Source organism: Colias eurytheme, chromosome 27 (assembly GCF_061535395.1).
Source record: "Colias eurytheme isolate Ceu_HAF_F1 chromosome 27, ilColEury1 Martin Lab GWU primary, whole genome shotgun sequence".
Taxonomy (NCBI): Eukaryota; Metazoa; Arthropoda; class Insecta; order Lepidoptera; family Pieridae; genus Colias; species Colias eurytheme.
The window spans coordinates 5,389,944-5,413,408 of record NC_143006.1 but is presented as its reverse complement, the minus strand read 5'-3'; the positions used below and the strand labels follow the sequence as shown (position 1 = coordinate 5,413,408).

Below are 23,465 nucleotides of genomic sequence, written 5' to 3'. Positions count from 1 at the left end.
CAAAAATGTCGATTGGTACTTTTGTAAACTTTCCCTACAATTGCACTCGCTATTCGCCATAGCCATAGGTATGTTATGATGATGCTGATAAATGAAATTGCTGGATAGGACAGCTAACTACATAATATATTCACATTATTATAATAACATTGGCATTGTTCATGATTAAAAAAAATAATTTCAAAATAATAGATAGAATATTCGGATGATACCCAAGGGTTAAGCAAAACGCCAACCGCAGTGCGTGTTTGTATACGCTTAAGCGTCATCACACACGTTAGTCGTAATCAAACTTTCGAGTCAGTAGTAGTTCAAAAAATGTCTTTTTTAATTACATGTGAAAGTATCATGAATAGTTTTAAATTGGGAGAGTATATTATTAGATCTGTTGACGTTTATATTATTCAGGACAAGGAAGTCATTTTGCATATCAGAATGGGGTGTATGAGGGGTTGTGTAAGAAATAATCGAAATAAAACACAAATTTACACTACAATTTTATTATAAAACACAATACACTATAATCATATTTTAACAATTAAGAAATATAGCATTGCGTGACAGAGACGTACGTTTTGTACTTTTTAGAATCATGCACAGGAGAAAACATTTCTTCTATATAAAATAAAGATATTTTCAACAAAATACTAGGGGTTCAGTCGTATCGCTATCATTCCATAAACGCAATTTGATTTATTTCAAATTTAAATTCGAAATACAGATAAAAAACGAAAAAAATTAAACAGATAATATATTATGTCGATGGTTTTATAGAATAATAGCGATAGAACAAAAAATACTAAACTAACACGTAACATACTATCCACGCTTACAACATACTATATTCGCTTATATTTAATTTATTTATTTATTAACCATAAAACCTAACAACCTCACCTAAAGTCCGTTACATAATGTAACTACACTTACGGCCACGAACATAATATAATTTGCATTTACAAAGCCATTTTATAAGAAAACACTCAAACGTTTTTTGGCCACCATTTAAAGATAATTGATACTAAAAATGTGCATTTTTTAATGCTTTCATATTATTTTAGACATAGACATGTATGCCTAAACATTGTTAGAATATATATTGTCATTTAGCTCAATTATAATACATAGAAAAATAATCAGTCAAAAAATATTTTTTTTACGAAAAATATATAATAAATTATGTAATCGTGACCGCATTTGAGCGCTGTCGAGGTCCGTACAATAAAAATACGCAAGTATAACAACCATTTACTTATGTTAACTTAAAGTTAGGGAACTCATGACGGGCCTCGAACAAATCAACTTGGTAAGTTGAAAACTTTTAAACGCATGTAAAAATATTTTATATTACAGGCATTTTATGTTTTTCATTGTTAAATTCACATTATTTTCGACATATTTTACGACTAATACAAGTTTTATATATAGGGTTGGAATAAATAAAACGGATTTTAGTTTTTAATAAATATTATTCAAGTTAATTTCATCAGTAGTCGGAACCAAATATATTTTTAGAAATAATTAATTAATATAGAGTCAATATTCATAATTTTATGTCAGATATTAGTAACAGTTAAATAAACCTAGTATTAAATAATTCTTTAGTACAAAAGTATGTCAAAACTAAAGTAAACTTAACGCAAACTTCAATTCAAATTGAATTATAAATATTTTTATGTTTAAATAACTTAATAAGTCTATAATCTATTATTGAGAGAGGGAAAAATTTGTCTATGATGTAATTACTTATAGGTTATTTTACAGAAAATCTATGTATTGACATTAGAATTGTATGTGACATGAATAGAATTGACGACATTACATGTAAATCTTAACAAATATATAAAATAAATGCTTTTACCACCAAAATTGTTATCTTAAAAATATTCTGGGATTCTCTTTGCAGGCCAAATTGTGTAGACAAATATTTTTAATCAATTTTTGAATTTTTATCATGGCAGTTATTGAGTTTAATTGCAAATATTTTTAATTTGTAACTAACTGATCCGGCAAACATTCTGCCAAGATACCTTTAAAACTTAGGGGTAAACAAATATTTGAATTTCCTGAATCGTGACGTACAGATACAAAAAATTTAAAAAATACATTTCGCAGCAGTTTGTTTTCAAATGCTTAGAATTTTAAAGACAAATAAATTAGTATACTAGGTTTTACATTTGGTTCCAAACTTAAGTTTATCTTTTAAAATTGACTTATACATTTAATTTTCAATACATATTTCAAAAACATAACTTAAAAATATCTGCAATTAAACCCAATATTACGTCATGAAACATTTTATAACGTTTTTTTCACCGCAAATCAAATCTTACACAATTATATGATATTTTTACACAGGAATTACAGGTTGTTTATATTAAAATATACGAAGCAAGCTCTCACTTACGTCGACATTATTTACAAATATATAAATAGATGATATAGAAATCTATCTCACTCATCGCTTATTTACACCGGACCATCGATTTTGTGGCTTCCCAACGACATACAGACGAACGCAGTCGACAAGAAAACATTATGCATCTGACACTTACAATAGTAAGCCCAACTCGACTAAGTACGAACTTATTAAGTTATTCAAACATATAACTAAACTTACGAAAATATCACGCAGTGTCAACAGCCTCCGTCCCGTTCAACTCGGGATTTTCACTGATTTCCGCACTTTTTTCCGCACTGACACTTTTTACACTTTCCGCACTGACACTTTTGACACTTTCCGCACTGACACTTTTGACACTTTCGACACTGTCGACACTTTCCACTTTATCCGGTTCGCTGTCAACGGTGCCTTGGCTCGATGTGTCCATGGTCTCGGGTTTGGATTCCTGTTCAGACACTTCCTCTGCGCTCTGTTCGTCTGTCTGTTTGTTGTCGTCTTGTGATTTGTCAGATTTATCTGTGAATGTAATGTTTAATGGTTAACAGTTGTTTTATTTGCCTCTTGGTAAAACTTAAAAAAAAAATTGTCCATTAGTTTTACTATTTTTGTAAATGTTATTTTTGTGTGCATTGTACAATAAAGTGTTTTTACTTTTTTTTACTTATACTGGATAATGGACGAATTTGAATTTATACACACATCAATCATTATCTCCAATTATTATTAATCCATAGTTTAAATAAAAACTTAAATGAAGTATTTTTTTAATTTGACTTATTAATTTAATAGTCCAATAGATATACAGTCATTTTTTGGCAATAAGTAGCAATAGCCGTATAATAAACTCATATTCACTTTAGGACCAACAACAAAAAGTATTTTATCAAATTTATAAGCTAGCCGTTGCCCGCAGCTTCGCCTGCGTGGAAAAGATAAATTTGCATCGTACAAACTTTCATCCCCTATTTTACCCCTTTAGGGGATGAATTTTCTAAAATCCTTTCTTAGGGGACGCCTACGTTACGACATCTACCTGCATGCCAAATTTCAGCCCGATATGTCCAGTAGTTTGGGCTGTGCGTTGATAGATCACTATATCAGTCACTTTTGAATTTTATATACATATATAGATAATGATAATAATTAAGTAATCACTACATAGTATAAAACAAAGTCGCTTTCTCTATCCCTATGTCCCTTCGTATGCTTAAATCTTTAAAACTTCGCAACGGATTTTGATGCGGTTTTTTTTAATAGATAGAGTGATTCAAGAGGAAGGTTTTAGTATATAATTTATTAAAGTGAAGTCCCGTGTCCCCTAGTGGGGTAAGGGGCAGATGCATTATTCATACATCCGGTTTTTTTTTGATAGATAGAGTGATTCAAGAGGAAGGTTTTAGTATATAATTTATTAGGTTTTAGACAAAGCGGGCGAAGCCGCGAGCGGTAAGCTAGTTAGTAATAAAACTTACCAGTTTCGTCAACTTCCATAGGTGTCTCCTTCTTCTCGTCTCCGTTAATTTTCTGAAAGTTATATGTTATAAATTAAAAATTTGATACAATATAAGTATGCTACTAAAACATACTAGATACTACATACTACAGTCGAGCCAATTTAATAGGCAACATTTGACGTCTATCAATTTTATCTTCGAAGAGAGCTAACCTGCTTAAAAACATCGATTAAAGTGAATTAATCGATACGGACTTGAAACATTTGTCAATCGAACTTGTTTATTATGTTTAGAATGGTTTGTATCGGTGATTATTATTATAAATATGTAATCGTAATTGAAAAAAGTTCAGCAAATGTGCAGTTCTAACGAAACGAAATATCATGTTATTCTATGTCGTCGTTACTAGGCTACATTGTTGAATTTTGTTGAACTGTCAAATGTTGCCTATTAAAATGGCTCTACTATATTATATACTAGAACTATACTATACTTATTACACCATATACCAATATTTTTAAATAAAATATTATTTTTTTGGGCTCAACTTTTACGTTTAAAAATACCAGTATATGAATTAAAACTTCAATGATGCAAGACATCACAAACTATAAAACCCGTAGTTACTTTTTTAAATTAAACTAAACCACCACCATTTTTTTATAACTGAACTAAACTACTATATATTTTTTTGAATAATATTATTTTGTTACCTATGTAATTATGTTTGCTACATTTTTTATGCAAATAATACATTTTAATTGTAAAATTTATATTTTTTTAATAAAGAAATGCATATGAATGCTTTGAAAATAAAATAAAAAAACAACCACATGACTCGTTCCCTTCTAATTTTTAAAACCAAATTCCCACAAAGCAGATGATTTAATTATATTATTTTTTTGAAGTGAACCTTCTTTAGGCGCGTTGAGAGTAAAATTTCAATGTCGCGTCATGACAATACCGTCACGTCATGGAGCAAGGCGACGATTTTGGTATCTTTGAATCTTGCCAAAGAAGTTTCACTTCTGACACGTATGCTCGGCATACACGCATAGCAACAAAAATTGTTTTGAAAAGAAAAATCATCTGCTTTTTAAAGTAAATAAACATAAAAAAAAGAAATATAAAGAAACCTATTTCTTCTGTTTCTTAATTTTCTTATTCGTAGAGCTGGAACTGTTCACCACCTTTCTTTTAGCGCCCTATATAGCATGATTTTATCAATTTCTGTTCATCATTCAATTAAAAGATATGAAGAAACAAAAAATAAAAATAATGAAGAATATACAAAGAGAATATTCTTAAGCAGCTTAGGACCGACTTTTCAATGCTTGTATAAAACTACCATTTTAAAAACGTATTCTAATTGCTCGTATTTGACAGTTTACGTGACATTTTAATATTATCGTGTAATACTTTATTCGACGGATAAGTTTTATCCAAGCATTGAAAAATCAGCCCTAAAATCCTGAAATTCTAACATTTAACCCAAAACGTGTTATTCATAGAGATCTTAGATAAAAAAAATATTTTTTAGTTAGGGTTTAAACTTTAACTGTCTTACCACAAAAAACTTTAGACAGTGTTAAACTTTAAGCACGGGTTCTCTTTAGGGCCGATTTTACAATGCTTGGATAAAACTTATTCGTCGAATAATGTATAAAACTACCATTTTAAAAACGTATTCTAATTGCCCGTATTTGACAGTTTACGTGACATTTTAACATTATCGTGTAACACTTTATTGGAAGGATAAGTTTTATCCAAGCATTGAAAAATCGGCCCTTAATCTGGTTGGTTTTGTCGTATGTCACATAGACAACTATTAAAGTGACAGATCCCTGGTTTAAAGTTAGACTGTGTTTAAATTGTTTTGTGGTAATACCATCAATATTAAAAATTGATTTTCAAGATTGTTGAGTGGAAAAATTACCAATCACTTAAGTATGGTAAAATTATGATTAAATGTACCTGAGATTATCTCAATTTCTTGAGTTTAGCATAGTGAGTGATACTTTCAATATACTTGAGTTTAACTCAATTTTAATAGTAACATCTGAGTATGACGATTTCATAGTTCACATATACTTGAGTCTAACTAATAATAGTTTATCATGGTAAGTTTATAGTTTACTAAACATTAATCAAACTCAATTTTTTGACTCAAACTCAAATTTGAGTCCAACTCAAATACTTACATCAACTTTAGCCTCGCTCTGCGAACTGGTCGACGATATATGTTCATCTTGCTCTTGTTTCGCCTTTTTAGCCTTCGGTTTGTCCGCCATTTCTATATCCGACGGTGTCACTTCCTCTTCCGGTTGCGGTGTTTTCTCTTTTTGCGGCGATTTATCCTCCTGGAAGGAAATTGAATGAATGAATTAAAAATTATTTAACAAAAATACAGGATTACAAAATAAGAGCGATATTACAATATGTATAGAGGCCGGTCTTATAGCTATCAGATTACATCTTATATATAAAATTCTCGTGTCACAATGTTAGTCTGCATACTCCTCCGAAACGGGTGGACCGATTCTCATGAAATTTTCTGTGCATATCGGGTAAGTCTGAGAATCGGCCAACATCTATTTTTCATATGTACCACGGGCGAAGCCGGGGCGGACCGCTAGTATTTAATATTTTTCACTGATGGTGCATTACATTTAGGTACATTTTGCGTTAATATTGAATATAATTTATAATAAATGAATATAAATAATTATGTCACAAATAATAAATATTTAATATACAAATAAATATATTTATATGTTATTATTTAATTATTTATTTTTTATTTTAATCATAAAAGGTACCTTAGAGCTGTTCATATAATGTATGAATATTATTAAATTGTACACTATACTCTGTCCATTATATTATTTGCTTTTTGACAGATGCACGCCTATGTATAATTGTATTGTCTATGTTAAAATGTCATACAAATAATTATCGTACTTCATGGACAGGTCCCGCCCACTTAGTGATGCCTACACAGAATTATTCAATGATGGGTCGATAGATTAAAATAATCGATAGAAATACTCTGTAAAATATATCCGATACAGAAAAACTCTTCTATTATGTTATATAATTTAAACGTAAAGACAACCAAATTGTAAGATAGAAACCAATAAATAATAAAATATTAGTTAAGTTTAGTTTTAACATACAATGCATAGATATGTGGTCTTATTATTATATATCTTATTAGTACGTTTACGTTGTAATTATTATTTACGTACCTGATTCGATTTATGATAATATTTTGAATTTATAATTGAAATGGTATCACAATCGATAATCTTTTGAACATCACTTCTGGTATCACCCGTCGAGCTGTCAAAAAGCAATTCTTATAGTGGACAGACTATACAATAATTATAGTCTGTTATTGTTGAAGTGAAACTTCTTTAGGCGCGTTGAGAGTAAAATTTCAGTCACGTCATGGCAATACCATCACAGATTTTGGTATCTTTGAATCTTGCCAAAGAAGTTTCACTTCTGACACGTGTGCTCGGCACACACGCTCTTTTTCCATATTTTTCTTCGTTTACTAGTACGAATTTACGGTTTTGTTGACCCAGAGCCACACGGAGGCAGTGGGTTCGATGTCCGATGTACTCCCCAGCTACTAGAGCGCTACAATCTCACCACAAACAGCACGCTGTGTTGCCCGCCGGCCGATATCCGCAGCGGTGTGGTGGTGTTGCCCAGCCCCACGCACACGGAGGCAGTGGGTTCGATCGCGTCTGATGTAGACCCGGTGCCGAGTTGGCCCTCGCTGCCCATGCCCCAGGCTAGCACTTCGCCTGGGAAAAAAAAACGAAATATCCTTTAGAGTATAGATAATAATGATAATCATAAAAAAAAATGTGTGCGTGTACTAGTGTACACACTTAAGAAGTGAAACTTCTTTATGACCTTATTTTTCAAAAAATAATTTACTATATGCAACTTTACAGAAATACGTGGAATCACGCGTGTAAGGGATAAAAACAAGATGGCGCGTAACGAAAAAATGTTACACTAAATTTTTTTCCAACCCCGATAAAGAAGTTTCACTTCAAAAGAAACAAAAATAGTGTCTCAAAATAATAGACAATATACTATATAGCATTTTATAATGATATAAATTGTGACTGGCAGTCAATCTGCCGATTATTTAAATCAAATATGATAAAGGCAGATTTTTTTAAAATATGTGGATGTATGCAGATTTTATGAGATGTCCTACTAATATTATAAATGCGAAAGTTTGTGAGGATGTGTGTGTGTTTGTTACTCTTTCACGCAAATACTACTGAACCGATTACAATGAAATTTAGCACACATATAGAGTGTAACTTGGATTAACACATAGGATAGGTTTTATCCCGGTAATCCCACGGGAACGTGAACTATGCGGGTTTGATGTGAAAACGCGGGCGAAGCCGCGGGCGGAAATCTAGTTTTCTATAATTATAATTATTTAGTACATCACTGTACTTTATCCTACATATGCACACAGCCAACTTTTAATACAAGTGATGCTTCAACTAGTGTAATTTATTGAAGAATTTTAACTGTTTCTATTCTTTTGACTTTTTTTTAGATATTTAGGAGGAATTCTAAATTTTGTTCTTGTAAAATATAATATGATTTGCTATATCACATAGCAAATTTTATTGTACACGCAAAAATTATTAAAAATCATATTCCCCATACTAATAAGGGCCGATTTTTCAATGCTTGGATAAAACTTATTCGTAGAATAATGTACCATAACTACCATTTTAAAAACGTATTCTAATTGCCCGTATTTGGCAGTTTACGTGACATTTTAATATTATCGTGTAATACTTTATTGGACGGATAAGTTTTATCTAAGCATTGAAAAATCGGCCCTAAATAAATAATATTTAAAATAAAAACATACCGGAATCAGTGACCGCAAAAGAGTTGCTCGTACCGGCGGCTATACTGACGCACTTCTTATTTTGTAGCTTCGGTATTGGCTCCAATGTTTCTGCGTCTGTCGTTCTGTCGCCGAGGCCCAGTCTGTAATGTGTGGAAAATTTTATATGTATGTGTGTGGGTAGGTATGGAAAGAATTTGTATGAAAAAATTGATTGAATGACATTTTGTAAATGTATGTTCAAAAAATATAATAATAATAATATTGAATTCTGCCAGATTTCACAAAATGTTTTTACCCCTAAGCGTATTCATCCATTTCAAAACCCAATTTTTCACAAAAATTACATTTTTTTTAACGTTTTTTTGTGATTTTTTCACATTTTTTCGCGATTTTTTTTTGCAATTTCTACCCAAGTTTCGTGATTTTTTCCCAATTTTAGCCGTTTTTTTGCCTTTTCCGCAATTTTCCTCTACCCACCTCCCATATTCACTCCGTCCCACGCTATAAACTTTCCCCGCGGCGTCCATCGCAAGCGAATGGTGTTGTCCCGCGGCAACTGCGGTCGCTGAAGGTGGGAAAGCATCGCATTCTGCAGGAGAGTATAGTGCCACGCGGCGTTTCTCGCCTGTTACACCTGTTGATGATAAAAAATAACAATTATGTAAAAAAAACCGGATATATTGAAAGAAAAATCGATTATCCAAACATTAATCATAATTATTATAATATGCAACTTCTTTTTATTGTATTCAATGCTTATTGTACACTGTGTTATGAAACAAAGAAACGATTTTTATTTTTTTAAATTATGGTTGAAACTCTGACATGGTAAAAGCGTTGAACTGATTTTGATGATATTTGACATTGATATACCATATGTAACATAATGACATATAATTTGGGCATTGCGAAATATTATTGTATTTAAATACAAAGAAGATTTCTATTATCCGACTACATATTTTAAGTTAAAACCTCACGCGTTTAACAGTTTTTGCGGAGACAGAATGCCTGTCAAGTCAGCAAATTATCTAGTTAAATATAAATTAAATTTGTGTTTTAATTCATGCAAGAGATCAATACTAGGGAAGGAACAGGTCCCCTTAATACAGGTTATACCTAGTAAGGGGGCCTGAACCCCAATCCAATATGACAATTTTATGTATTAATTCAAATAAAGATTTTTTTTTTATAAATAAAAGAAAAAACTCACCGAGCTGGCCATAATTATTCAACCCCCAAGCGAACATTTTATCAGTATTCGCGTCCAATGCAAATGTAGCGTGGTATCCCGCCCAAATGTGGGACACTACAGCTTTTAGGGTCACCTTTGATGGCACCAACAAAGCACCTGGTGATAAAAACGATTTTTTTATTTTATTTATTTATTTGATTTTTGACCTCTTATGTATGTCGGGTTGTATAATAGAAAGCAATTAATATCAATTATATATTTTTGTAAAAAGTAGGATAACAAAAGGATTGTATAAAATGCCATGTAAAATGTAAATCAAAGATGTCTTCCCGAATAACAGTGTTGCCAGGTGGCTCTGTTTCAATTTATGACGCCAACAAGTCAAAAAGTTCAATTAATTTTTGAAGTAATTTCAATTTCAACAAGCTTGTGTAAAACGTATAATAAAACAATGGATGGTGATATGAAAGCACTGTTCATTTCCATACTTAACCAAGTTTCAATTATACAGATGGAAGGACTTTGCACTATTTTTTTTATTTTTACTTGACATTGTGTATAAAAATTATGAACATAAGTGATGATTGATTGCAATATTGTCAATATTCATTATAATTGCTTGATGACCAATGAATGAATTGAATGTGCATGCTCAAAACTCAAGCTTTGAAGATTAAACAGACGCATAGATACTTACATTCATTTTATATACGAACTAGACTTCCGCCCGCGGCTTTGCCCGCGTTTTCAAAGAAAAACCCGCATAATTCCCGTTTCCGTGGGATTTCCGGGATAAAACCTATCCTATGTGTTAATCCAAGTTACCCTCTATATGTGTACAAATTTCATTGTAATCGGTTCAGTAGTATTTGCGTGAAAGAGTAACAAACACATACACATCCTCACAAACTTTCGCATTTATAATATTAGTAGGAAGTAAAAGTAAGTCATGTTAGTTACTATTTATAACTTATAACTAACTAGCCTACCGCCCGCGGCTTCGCCCGCTTTGTCTAAAACCTAATTAATTATATACTAAAACCTTCCTCTTGAATCACTCTATTAAAAAAAAAACCGGATCCTAATCCGTTGGGTAGTTTTAAAGATTTAAGCATACATAGGGACATAGGGACAGTGAAAGCGACTTTGTTTTATACTATGTAGTGAAGAATGGCTGAACAGTCTTTACAAATAGATAATTATATTATATTACATAATTAATATTAAAATACTCACTAAATCCCTGTCTTGCATCTCTACTGGCCGATCTTTGAGCCAATCTGCCCAATTGCCCTTGCTCACCACAACCCATTGTGTATACTGCTCCGGTCACCTAGAAAATTGTATTTAAATTATTTTATTTTAAATTTGTGTATAAAGTATAAACAGTAGAGTAGAATAGAATAGAATTCATTTATACGCAGTAAATGTTCGAAGTGAGGGGATTCTAAAGGCTGTAACTCAGATTTGAACCAACACAAGCTTTAGTTTCCCCAAATATATAAACTTTATGTAGTATAACTTTTTTTCATAATATTCATTTGTAATTTAAGGAAAAATAAAATGGCCAGTGTTTTCACCACTACTTTTTAAGCCATAGCTCAAGTGCTGTATTGATGTTGCATTATGTGACAAAAAAGTTGCATACTTTTTTGGAAAGGAAAAGGGAAAAAGGTACATATTCAGATAATAATTAACATAGTAATGATTAAAGAAGTATTTTTATGTACATATTAATTCAGTATGCACATTGTGCATGCTGAAATTATATGCTTTTTTTGTGTATGAAGAAAATTAGCACTTACTCTTTATCATGGTGAAAAATGACATTCCCATGATCATTTCCTTTGAAGCTCTCATAAAATAAAAAGACAAACTCACAGACAAAACAACAAGATGGTCGCCGCCGGAAGCTATGGACACTGCTGTTTCCGGTATCGTCAATTTTTGCGGTTCTTTACACGCTTTGCCTTCACGAGCTCGAACTACGAGACCCATGCTGCCGTGGGAGTCCTGAAAATATTAAATTGTAATATTATTTAAGTGTAACATATTAGGTTTATATTTTTTTGAAGTGAATACTTCTTTAGCGGCGTTGAGCACTTTTTCTGTAATGGGTATAAAATGTTAAACTCGCGTCAGGACACGTGACCTGATCGAAAAAACGTAAGACGGATACCATTCTAAAATATCAAACATGCTCAACGTTAATAATCAAGTTTTCACTTCTGCCGGCACTCCCCCAGTGCAACCCGGCTTTTTTTTTAATTTTAATAAAGTTGTGGAAAGAAAATTTGTTTTATTTCTAAACTTGTGTACTTGTAATAAATGATTTTTTTAACTACCTTCTGGCTTCTGGTCGCGGCTTTGCTTAAATTTATATACAAAGCCACATTAATATTGTACATAATCAATTTTTAAAGTTAAGTTCGAGTTAAATTGAAACTCGATACTATATTTTTTTACAAAATCAATAATTGTATAATTTTTACTTCACCTTAAACGCACCCTCCCGTATAATATGTATATTTTCTTGATAAAAAGTCTTCATTATGTACAATTAACAATATCTCACTCTAAAAGATCCCCAAGCGTATACATCCCCGGTCTCCAATAGGGCTGCGGAGTGCGAGTCCCCAGCGGATATCTTGACAGCAGCAGCGGGGAGCTTCACGGGGGCCGGAGTCCCTTCCTCCTGCTCGTTGGTGGTCGGGCGCCCTAGGGCTCCCTCGTCGTTGCAACCGAACGTCCACACCTGTTAATAATAATTCATTTATTTCAAGAAAATCATCCATATAAATTAATAAAGAATAGAAAATATTTGATCACTCAGCGGGACTCGAACCCGCATCCTTTCGCGCCATTCCGGGGCGGATGCCTGACCAACCCAGCCACTCGTGACCCGCCAGAGCGATCGAATTTATTCTATTTTTTCAGTTTTATGTGTCTAAGGGACACACCGCCTCGTGATCGAATTTTTTCTATTCTTTATAAATTTATATTTATAAAACATTTGAATGCCATAAAACAAAAATATCAATTTCAAAATCATCCATATTAAAAGGGGTTTACGTTAATAAAAATAATCAGTTGTTACAGTATTTTTTTTTCTTTGTATATTAATTATTAATAACAATCTAGCCTTCAAGACAAGTAAGTAATTTTACGTTACCCTCTAAATATAACTTTCATAGTAGAACATATTTTGTTCAATGCATATATCAATAGGTTTTTGACAAATTTATTTTATCATACATGAACATTATATTGTAGTGAACCCAATTATTTATGAAGATCTGAGTAATTAAATTAAAAACAAAAATCATATAAAGTAAAAATTTTTCACTTTAAATAACAAAATGAGTTCTACAGAGAAGTCATTAATATAACATTATTGGTAATTACAACAATAATTACCATATAATCAACATTTATAAACATTTACATTTTCAAATAGCTATATAATTAAATTTTTTGTTAATGAGATAAAATACGGAAGAATTTAATGTGAAACATACATCTAGTTGCTTTTAATATTGTTTGAAAAAAAAAAAGATATCTTACTATAAAAATATTAGCTAAATAATGACACTAAATTAGAAATAGTCCATCTCTTTCAATCAGTCATTTTAACGATTTATCAAAGATGCTTGATGCTTTACAGTGAACAGCATTTAAAATCCAAAGTCTTTATTTCAATCTATTTAAGTTTTTTGGAATAATTAGTTTCGTAGCTATCAATGTCAGACAATACAGACTTTGTTATACTTTGAATTAGTGTGTTTACTTGACATGTATATTTCCTTACGTACCTTATGTATGATGTACCAATTTTGATGGTGTTTCACATTAAAAAGTAGCAAGATTAATACAATAACATACCTTTCCATCTGTATCGAGTGCTATAGTGTGCATGCCTCCCGCGCACGCATCCACGATTTTACTCCCCAAGGCCGATACCACCTTGAATCTGTATAGAAAATAAAAATTAATGAAACTAATTTCTTCCATGATTGATGTCTATCATGGCATAGTACAATATTTTTGAAGTGAAAACTTCTTTAGCGGCGTTGAGCACTTTTTCTGTAATGGGTATAAAATCTTAAACTCGCGTCAGGACACGTGACCTGATCGAAAAAGCGTAAGACGGATGTTTTTTTTTAAGCCCTTATATTCCATGCGTAAGACGGATACCATTCCAAAATATCAAACGTGCTGAACGTTAATAATCAAGTTTTCACTTCTGCCGGCGCTCCCCCAGTGCAACCCGTCTTTATTTTATACTATGTAGTGATTAGTAGGATATAACTTACTTGGTAGTCTCAATGACATCTTCCCCCAAACCCAGTTGGCCCACGTCTCCTTGACCACACGTAAGCACACAACCACGCCGTTTCGGAGCGCTTGGTATCTCTAGCTGTATCGCTGAAATGATAATATGATTATGAATGATAATATTTAGTGACGTTTGGTGGAATACTTTGTAATCTATACTTAATACTAGCGGTCCGCCCCGGCTTCGCCCGTGGTACCTACATGTTTAAACTATCCTATCTCTCAAGTTGGATCGAACTGCACATGGTGTGCGAATTTTATTATAATCGGTTAAGTGGTTTAGGAGTCCATTGAGGACAAACATTGTGACACGAGATTTATATATATTAAGATTATAAAGCTGAAGAGTTTGTTTGTTTGAACGCGCTAATCTCGGGAACTACTGGTCCGATTTGAATTCTTTCGGTGTGAGATAGCCCATTTATCGAGGAAGCCTATAGGCTATATATCATCAAGCTAAGACCAACAGGAGCAGAGCCACGCGGGTGAAACCGCGCGGCACAGCTAGTTGGTGATATGGTTTTATTGTTTTGTGAAAAGATCTTATATTATTTTAAGTTTTATTTATTTACAATTTATTATCAGGTAAACTAGTACCAACCCTTTTACACATTTGATCATTAAATACAGCTTCATAAAGTATATTTATTTCTTTATTTCTTCAGAAAAAAGTTTAAAAAATGCTTAGAGTAATTTTTCAGATAAATCTGAACAACAATAGAAAATGTCTTCATAACATTTATTTCAAATATGTTTTATTCAAGTGTAAAGTCATGTACTCAGATCGCAATGAAAAAGATTTAGTAAACATACACTCACCGGCACGGAATCTTGGCCACTTCAAATTTCTGCGAAAAATTACACTATTTCTTTTCTACTACAAAATTCAATAAAAAATTCATCAAAACTAGTTAATTTAATGTTTTTACAAACTTTTAGTAATAATTTGAAGTTTATAAGAAGTACTACCGCGTAGATATGAATTAAAGAAGAATTTACGCTTTTCCTGTGAAATTTAAATGATTTCTTAAAAAATGCACAAAAATTAGAAAAAAGCGTTTCCATAAAAAAAATTTAACCTTGTTATATTGGGTGTTTCCTTCTCTTGCCTTAAACACTGTTTGCATCCTTTCTGGCATACTCTAGAAGACATTATTGATGTCCACTTAAGCTATAGTGTACCAAACGGCCCCAGCTGTATTTCTAAGCTCATCCAACATTGGTTGTGAGTTGGAATCAAACTTTATGTTTCTTTTAAGCATGTCCCAGATGTGTTCTATTGGATTAAGATCCGGGATACGAGCTGGCCACTACAATTTTTCAATAATAACCTCTTGAAGGTACTCTTAAACGCATCGCACGACATGCGGACGTGCATAATAGTGTATTTGTAGCAAATTTTCTTCAATGATAAACCTGTAATAGGGCTGAACATGTTCCTAGAGAATTTCCTCGATGTACCTGATCAAATTAAAGCCATTATCTACGATAACTAACTCCGTGCGAGCATCGGAACTTACACCTCCCCATACCATTATTGAGCCTCCATGAAAAATCGCCGTTTGAGTTGTGTTGATGGGTGAAAATCTCTCTTCTCATTTCTTCTATACTGACTCTTGGCTATCAGAAGCTCGAAGAGTGCCTTGGCACTCATCTGTGAACACCACACGAGAGCACTGGCTGTGGGTCCAGTTTTCATGTTCTCGTGCAAAACGAAGACGTGCTTCTCTGTGATGTCTGAAGAGTTCTGGACGGCGTGCTGGTCTGCAAACCTTTAAATTAACTTCCTTCATTAGTCTTCTCACCGATTGCTCACTCACATTTATTGTCCTGGTCTTTTTGAGCCGATGGCGTATCTCAACAACTGTCAGAAAGTGATTTCTGAGTATCTTTTGAACAATAAACCGGTCTTCTCGAGCTGATGTGCACCTCATGCGTCCATTTTCTGGTCTGCACGTATAGCTGCCAGTCTCCTGGTATATTCTCCATACATAGTGCATCGCTGAACGTGGTACGTACTGTACATTAGGTACTTTATGTTGCGGCAGTCATTGGTCTATCATTTTGATGGCCCGTGCAGGTTGTTCAGATTTTATCGGCATTTTTTATTGTTTTTTATGATCATTGACTACAGCACAACACTAACAATATCTTAAAACGGCATAAACGATATCGTAAAAAGTTTAAAACGAACCATTCGTAACTTCGGCTTAACCGCACAAATGACAAATTTCGACTAAATCTTAAAAAGTGGTAAAAGATTATTCTCAAACATAATGATTTCTTATCATAAAATTAAAGGAATAATATGTTAACATATCTGCATACAAAAAAATCGTGAAAAACACTTCAAACTTTTTTTATCGGCAAATTTGTAAGTGGCCAAGATTCCGTGCCGGTGAGTGTAGTTAGATAAAATTAAACTCCTATACAATCACAAGTCATGAAAAATAATGGACGTATATTACAAATGTTTTACATACATTATTTGAGATGTATATTATACTAGCTTTCCGCCTGCGGCTTCGCCCGCGTTTTCAAAGAAAAACCCGCATAGTTCCCGTTCCCGTGGGATTTCCCGGATAAAACCTAGCCTATGTTACTCGTGGATAATGTAGCTTTCGAATGGTAAAAGAATTTTTAAAATCCAGTCCAGTAGTTTATGAGCCTATTCATTACAATCAAACAAACAAACAAACAAACAAAGTTTTCCTCTTAATAATATTAGTGTAGAAGTGTAGATTTATAAAATATTATACATGATGGAAATAACAGAGTAATTTTATTGTATACTAGCTTCCGCCCACGACTTTGTACGTGCATCCCCGTTTTTCCCCGTTCTCGCAAGAATTTCGGGAAATCCTTTCTTATTGGACATCTACCTGCATGCCAAATTTCAGCCCCATACGTCCAGTGGTTTGGGCTGTGTGTTGATAGATTACTATATCAGTCACCTTTGAGTTATATACATAGATAGAGTTCGTTACATAGAAAACTTAATGTGCGAATGTCATTTATTAGTTAGGTTTTGTTATCATGTGTGTATATGTATTTTTATTGATTGTGTAATATTTTATCATCCTTTATGATAATATTTCTGTTTAAATCTATACTTCTATTATAAAGCTGAATTGTTCGTTTGTTTGAATGTGCTAATCTCAGGAAGTACTGGCTCGATTTGAAAGATTCCTTTGGTGTTAGATAGCCCATTTGTCGAGGAAGGCTATATATCATCACGCTTAGATCAATAGGAACGGAGTAGTTTATGTATAATAACAATTATGCTTTGTGAGTGTTGTGCATAAGCCTACAAAGCTTGCCGAGTTGGTACAACCAATCTTTGACAATGTAGCACAAGCGAAGCCAGGCTGCACAGCTAGTAGTGTATATTAAAGTGTTTAAAACTGTGTAAAGTTTAACACGGTTTCTGAATGTCCTTTAAAAATGATTCAACACATACATACTAATATTTAAATTTAGGAAATGACCTAATTTCCAATAAATTATCAGTTTTATTTGTGCAAGATACCTTTTTAAGTAATGAACATTAATCTAAAACTTGTGGGAGTTGCACAGGACTTAGATGTCAAATGAAGGACATTTCGTCTAGGATTATGCAGTTGTCGTGAATTTAAAGTACATATTTGGATAATAAAGTCAGTATCGTAGACAAAAAGTATTCTGTTTAAATTTCATCCATTTTATTGTACTGAGATAAGATACTACATATAAGGTAGATAATGTAAACTAGAAAATACTGTTTCAATAATTATACATACTTTAAAATGTGAACAAAAGTGTGAACAAAAAAGATTTTCTAGGATTACTATAATTTTACATCACATGCAGTAAATATTCTCAAAATGCTTATTTTTCTTTAAGTATTGTGAATTTTATATTTATTAGTTTATAGTTATCACCATGATATATATGCAAAATTACTCAAGACCTAATTAAATAACAAATTGTATGATTCGTTTTATTCTTGTCTTATTATAATAATTTAATATATTAAATATATAAGTTTAATTCGTGAAAATTAGATTTTACTAACTTATGTTTTCACATTATAATTGCATTATAGTTTTTTTTTTATAATATGTCATTAAACCATTACATTACGGCGAAGGTCATCGACATGGTATTTTCCATAAATATATAATTATAGCATTGTTTTGATCAAACATACAATTCGTAATTATTAAAGAACATAAAGATAAATATTCTTGTTTCCATTCAGTATCGATACAGGCACTTATATTGATAACTGCGAAGGACGCAAATACTCAAAAGTATCGGCAAAAAATAGAACGTACCTAAACTAAGCGGTGATAATTCGACTAACCTCAAAATATTCCACTAAGAACCGACGCTTACGTAACAAAATAATAATATATAATACATTAGAGGCAATTAATAGCTCTTCATACATAATGTGCTAATTATAGGATTATTGTAATGTAAACAAATCGCTTAAAATGTAAAAAGGCGCCAATCTAAGCGAAGTATAGGAGATGCATTTCCCGCCATCATGGTTTGACAGGTCATTGACGTCGTAGAAATGTAAAGAAAACAAGTGCTATGGCTACATTTGTAAACTCACCTCCGCGTTTTTTCTTATTTTTCGGTCCCGTTGAAGCTGCTGCAGCAGACGATTTGGATGCCGTCCTTTTAACACCCCGAGCCGCCGGCATTATGTCTGCAATATTGTAATGGACGCGTCAGTAAACAGATTTGGAGCGCGGCAAATTTACGCAGTCCGAACGCTTCGCACTGATGACGTTTTCGTAGCTTCTATAATCGCGTTAACGTTTTATTTCCACATTGCCTGCATCTGCATCAATTACAAGGCTATGGTATCACAGATTTATGCAAAGCGCAGATAGGTTATATTATGCATTTGTATAGCATTACACAGTACAAACAACGCATCCAAATCAAAGGTAGAAAACGTTGCACCGAAGCTAAATTATTTACTTACTGGCTTTTTATATATTAGATTTAGTAATCCAAATTACAAATGAGTAAATGAAATCACTTTAAAATACGAGATGACGTATTATTTCAACAGAGTGCAAATCCCGTACATCTCCAAAACTCGCTTCGCTTGGCTACGAATGTACGAACAAAAACGACAGCGGCCAATCCACAGATTAGATAAAACCATAGATAACTAAAGTTCAGTGATGTCATTGTCACAGACTATAAAATATGTTTGAATTTGCTTTTCAACAGCGAAAGAATATTGTACAACATAATATGTACACATTGTTCATTATTGTTTTATTTATATTTTTTCATATTTTTTATGTTTTATAATAAATGTATCAAATGGATAGAGATCGAGAGATATCAAATACGAATTTGTTCAGAAATTATAGTTTTTAGTTTTTAACATGCTGTAGTAACTTAAACCGATTGTAAGAGTAATTTATTATTTAAAGTAAGCACATATAGAAGAATTTTATGATTATGCCCTTCATACATTACTGAAAAAATAATATTGTGAATAACTATCATCTACTAGTTAACTAGAAGAACGTTATAGTACCTAGGCTTGACTTAGATTCTATTAATTACTAGATTAGCTTTCCACCCGCGGCTTCGCTTGCGTTCCTTTGAACCACTATAAAGTTAACACTAAAGATGTAAACGTAGTGTCAGATAACTGTAGGTGTAGTTTGCTATTTAGTTAAACAATTTAAATACCTTGGGCATAGGTATGCTTACCGATGACCTCCGAGACAATGTGGACATTGAGCGGGAGCGACGAGCGTTGGCGGTTAGAGCCAATATGTTGGCTCGTAGATTTGCTCGTTGTAGTAAGGACGTAAAAATAATGCTTTTTAAGGTGTTCTGTCAGAATCTCTACACGAGCAGTCTATGGGCCAGCTATGAGGATCGATCGCTATATGCTCTTCGTGTCCTGTTTAATAATGCCTTCCGAATGCTGTTGAAACTGCCACGCTTCTGCAGCGCCTCCGGGATGTTCGCTCAAGCACACACATCGGATTTCTGGGCCGTCATTCGCAAACAAACAGCTTCTCTTTTAAGACGATACACAAAAAAAAATCCACTGCTTGGCGGGCGGAGTCTAATAGCTCGCTATCGCGAACGCGGGTGTGCGCGAAGTCATTCTTGCAAACTCGCCGCGCTGCCGCTGGCCGACTCGGGACAAACATGTATGGAGTCGTCATACAGTTATAATATTGTTATACATAATTATTTAATTGTTGCTTTATTGGTTTTATTTTCTTGCTTATAAACAAATAATCTTCTTTTTAACAACTACTTAGACATTATTAATAATTATTATTATTTCGTAATGTTTACTTTAATACAAAATAATACAGGTTATAAATAATCTTTAAATAACAAAAAATATTGTTACTCTGAAAAAATGAAATGGTACTCAATAACGCGGACTACTGAATTGATTTAGATAGAATTTGATGCTGACGTAGATATTACATCATGCCCAGAAATGAAAGGTACTATTTCTGAAAGAACTTATAAACCCTAATTCTTCTCAGTCAAAGTCAAGAGTGGAAGATATCACTAATACAGTAAAACTGATGCGAAACTTTGGATGTTAATTTGTATATTTTTTTGTTAGTTGTTACTTAATCACGTCAAGACTACATTACCAATTTTGATAAAATATAGCTAATTGCCTGGATTTACACATAGGATACTTTTTATCCGAACTGAACACTTCTGTGGGATAAAACAGGATTCACGATATAACCTAATTCCACGCGGGCAAAGCCGCGGTCGGAATGATATTTTTTTAAATAAAAAAATTGTTTAAAAAAAACACAAAATATATTGACGCATGTAAGTATTTATTTTTTGCACTCTATTATAATTGTAATTATTCATTACAAATAATCAAAATAAAATAGCCAGAACAAAGTTAGGCCCTGGTAGGGTAGGTAGGCAGGTACAGCAATGTGAGACGAACACTGGCTTATTTATACCAATAATAATGTATTATAAACATTAAATTAAGTTTACAACAAAAATACTAATATTAGCTAATGTGAAAACGAATCAACCAATCATCCCACAACAATGAAATGTGCACACAAATATTCATCCAAATCGGTTCATGTGATTAGGAGGAGTGACTGCAGCGCCATCTTCCGGGCCCAATTGTGTTTCCAGATCACCCAGGAACTCAATTTAATATATGTACTTACACAAAATTTTTCGAAATGAAAACTCACATTACTATGTAAATATGAATATAAACCTGTTTTAGTACTAAGCAATTTCCCGCACAGGTGTAGTAAGTATAAATGAAATAAATATCAAAATCAATTTCTTTATACAACATACTTATCTACCACCCACTAAGAAATGTAATTCTTGAAATTTTTTCGTATTTTTTTTAAATATAATACTACTCCAATGAGCTCCTGTTCCATATTTAGTCCACCATACTTCCACTAAGTTCACCATGATTTTTTATTTCTTTGCACTTTGTTGCTTTTTGCTAAAAATGGAATCATGCGATAAAACCAGTAGAGCGTTGATATCATACATTTTTGACTGAATAAAGGTACTTACGAAGGAGTGGGTTCACATTGTGAACAATCAGTGGGTTTATTTTCCTTCTGGATTCCGGATTTCTGAAAAGATTATCTATGCTATAAATGAAAAAACCTTACACATTCGTTATTTACTTAAAACAGGGGTACATATCAAACATCGTCTATAATACCATTATCATCAAATTTAAAATAAAACCAACTTACTTCATTAATTTGTTCCAATTGTAAGCATTCTTTTTCCTCCAACCTTTATGTTTCTTCTTCTTATTTTCTTTATTGTCCCCATTTGTCTCATTTTGTCTTATCGTGTTGTCACCCTTTGTTACGATTGCGCGAGCGACACAAGTTCCCCGTGTGACGGCCGTAGCGGGAATGACTCGTGCAGCGATCGGGGTAGGAAGATACAGGGCGGCTCTCGCTATATTGGCTGGTCGCGCGCTAATTTCAAGTATTTCTTGTTTATTTAAAAACCATCGCATATTTCAAAATTCTAAATCGGTAGACGTATAGGTTGTATATTTTATAGTTAATATCCAAAAAGTCGTAACTTTACGTTTGTTATTTTGAAGATGCTAGAGATTAATAAAAAATAACAATGAGAACTTTGTATTTTTTTTCTATCGAGAAAATATCATGGAATCATGTTTCTAAAACGGTAGACGTATTGTGTTACTATTGAACTTTCTTGTCAAGAATTTTCATCACGACAACTTTAATAATATAAACATTACGAAGGTTTAAAAAGGGCCGTAAATGTTAGAAAAATTAATTCATCACCTTAAGGAGAGTGCGGGGCAGTTCCAACAGTATAATAAGGACCATTGCGGAGGATGTAAGTGCGCCCATCATGGGACACTTTGTGCGTACACTTGTTGCATCAAAGCGACTTGTCTATGCGTAGAGTGTCCTATGGTGGACTTAGTTATTAGTTATTAGGACTTAGTTTTTAGTTTTTTAGATATAATTACTAACACTAATAGTTACTTAGGTTTTTATTTTACTAACAAAATATGGATCTGCGATATCCGAATTGTATGCAAATAAAGAATATACATACACATTTTCTTAACGTAAGTATATTAACACAAAGCGGGGGGGGAGGGAGGGGGGGGGGGTGTTATAGAGCATTATACATCTGTCTCACTGAATTTATCGTATAATCTTATGTCACTTTTTACCCTACTTACTTCAAAAAAAGGAGGAGGTTCTTAATTCGGCCGGTATATTTTTTTATTAATTTTTCACATTATTAACACACTATACGAATGTTCGTTGAATATATTGTCGAATTCCGATGTGAATACTAAACGCGAATTTGAAAATGCAGAATAGGAGTATGGCTACAGGTACGGCACTTTTATGCACTCTTATAAGAATTGTGATTTCGTGAGCTACGATTAAGTATTCTGTTTGCCATGAAAATTGTTTGCCCATAAATAAATGATAAAAAATTAGTCTGTGATTTCGGTACAGGTTCCACGTGACGATATAATTGATATGAAGGGATAAAGTTCAAAACAGCGGACATAATTGTAAATTACTATAAAACATGAATAATTTATAAAAATGGTTTAAAACTTTGACAGAGTAGTTACGCAGTTTAAAAAACTTAGAGCAG

General features: G+C 32.7%; 2 protein-coding genes across 2 annotated transcripts; both read right to left on the bottom strand.

Moving 5' to 3' along the window:
* Positions 1 to 484: 484 nt before the first annotated feature.
* LOC149896910 (regulator of chromosome condensation-like) lies at positions 485 to 19,427 on the bottom strand. Its single transcript, XM_090117127.1, has 14 exons — positions 19,273 to 19,427; positions 18,895 to 18,990; positions 14,270 to 14,381; positions 13,839 to 13,926; positions 12,532 to 12,711; positions 11,838 to 11,969; positions 11,193 to 11,289; positions 9,975 to 10,112; positions 9,239 to 9,395; positions 8,780 to 8,901; positions 7,516 to 7,673; positions 6,060 to 6,218; positions 3,877 to 3,928; positions 485 to 2,920 (listed from the first exon to the last, which is right to left on the bottom strand). The coding sequence occupies exons 2-14, from the start codon at positions 18,983 to 18,985 to the stop codon at positions 2,628 to 2,630; spliced, it is 1,779 nt and encodes a 592-aa protein (XP_089973253.1). The 5' UTR covers positions 18,986 to 18,990; positions 19,273 to 19,427; the 3' UTR covers positions 485 to 2,627.
* Positions 19,428 to 21,123: 1,696 nt separating this feature from the next.
* On the bottom strand, positions 21,124 to 22,550 carry LOC149896909 (uncharacterized). The gene is made up of 3 exons (XM_090117313.1): positions 22,052 to 22,550; positions 21,864 to 21,925; positions 21,124 to 21,789 (listed from the first exon to the last, which is right to left on the bottom strand). The coding sequence occupies exons 1-3, from the start codon at positions 22,324 to 22,326 to the stop codon at positions 21,749 to 21,751; spliced, it is 378 nt and encodes a 125-aa protein (XP_089973439.1). The 5' UTR covers positions 22,327 to 22,550; the 3' UTR covers positions 21,124 to 21,748.
* Positions 22,551 to 23,465: the final 915 nt, after the last annotated feature.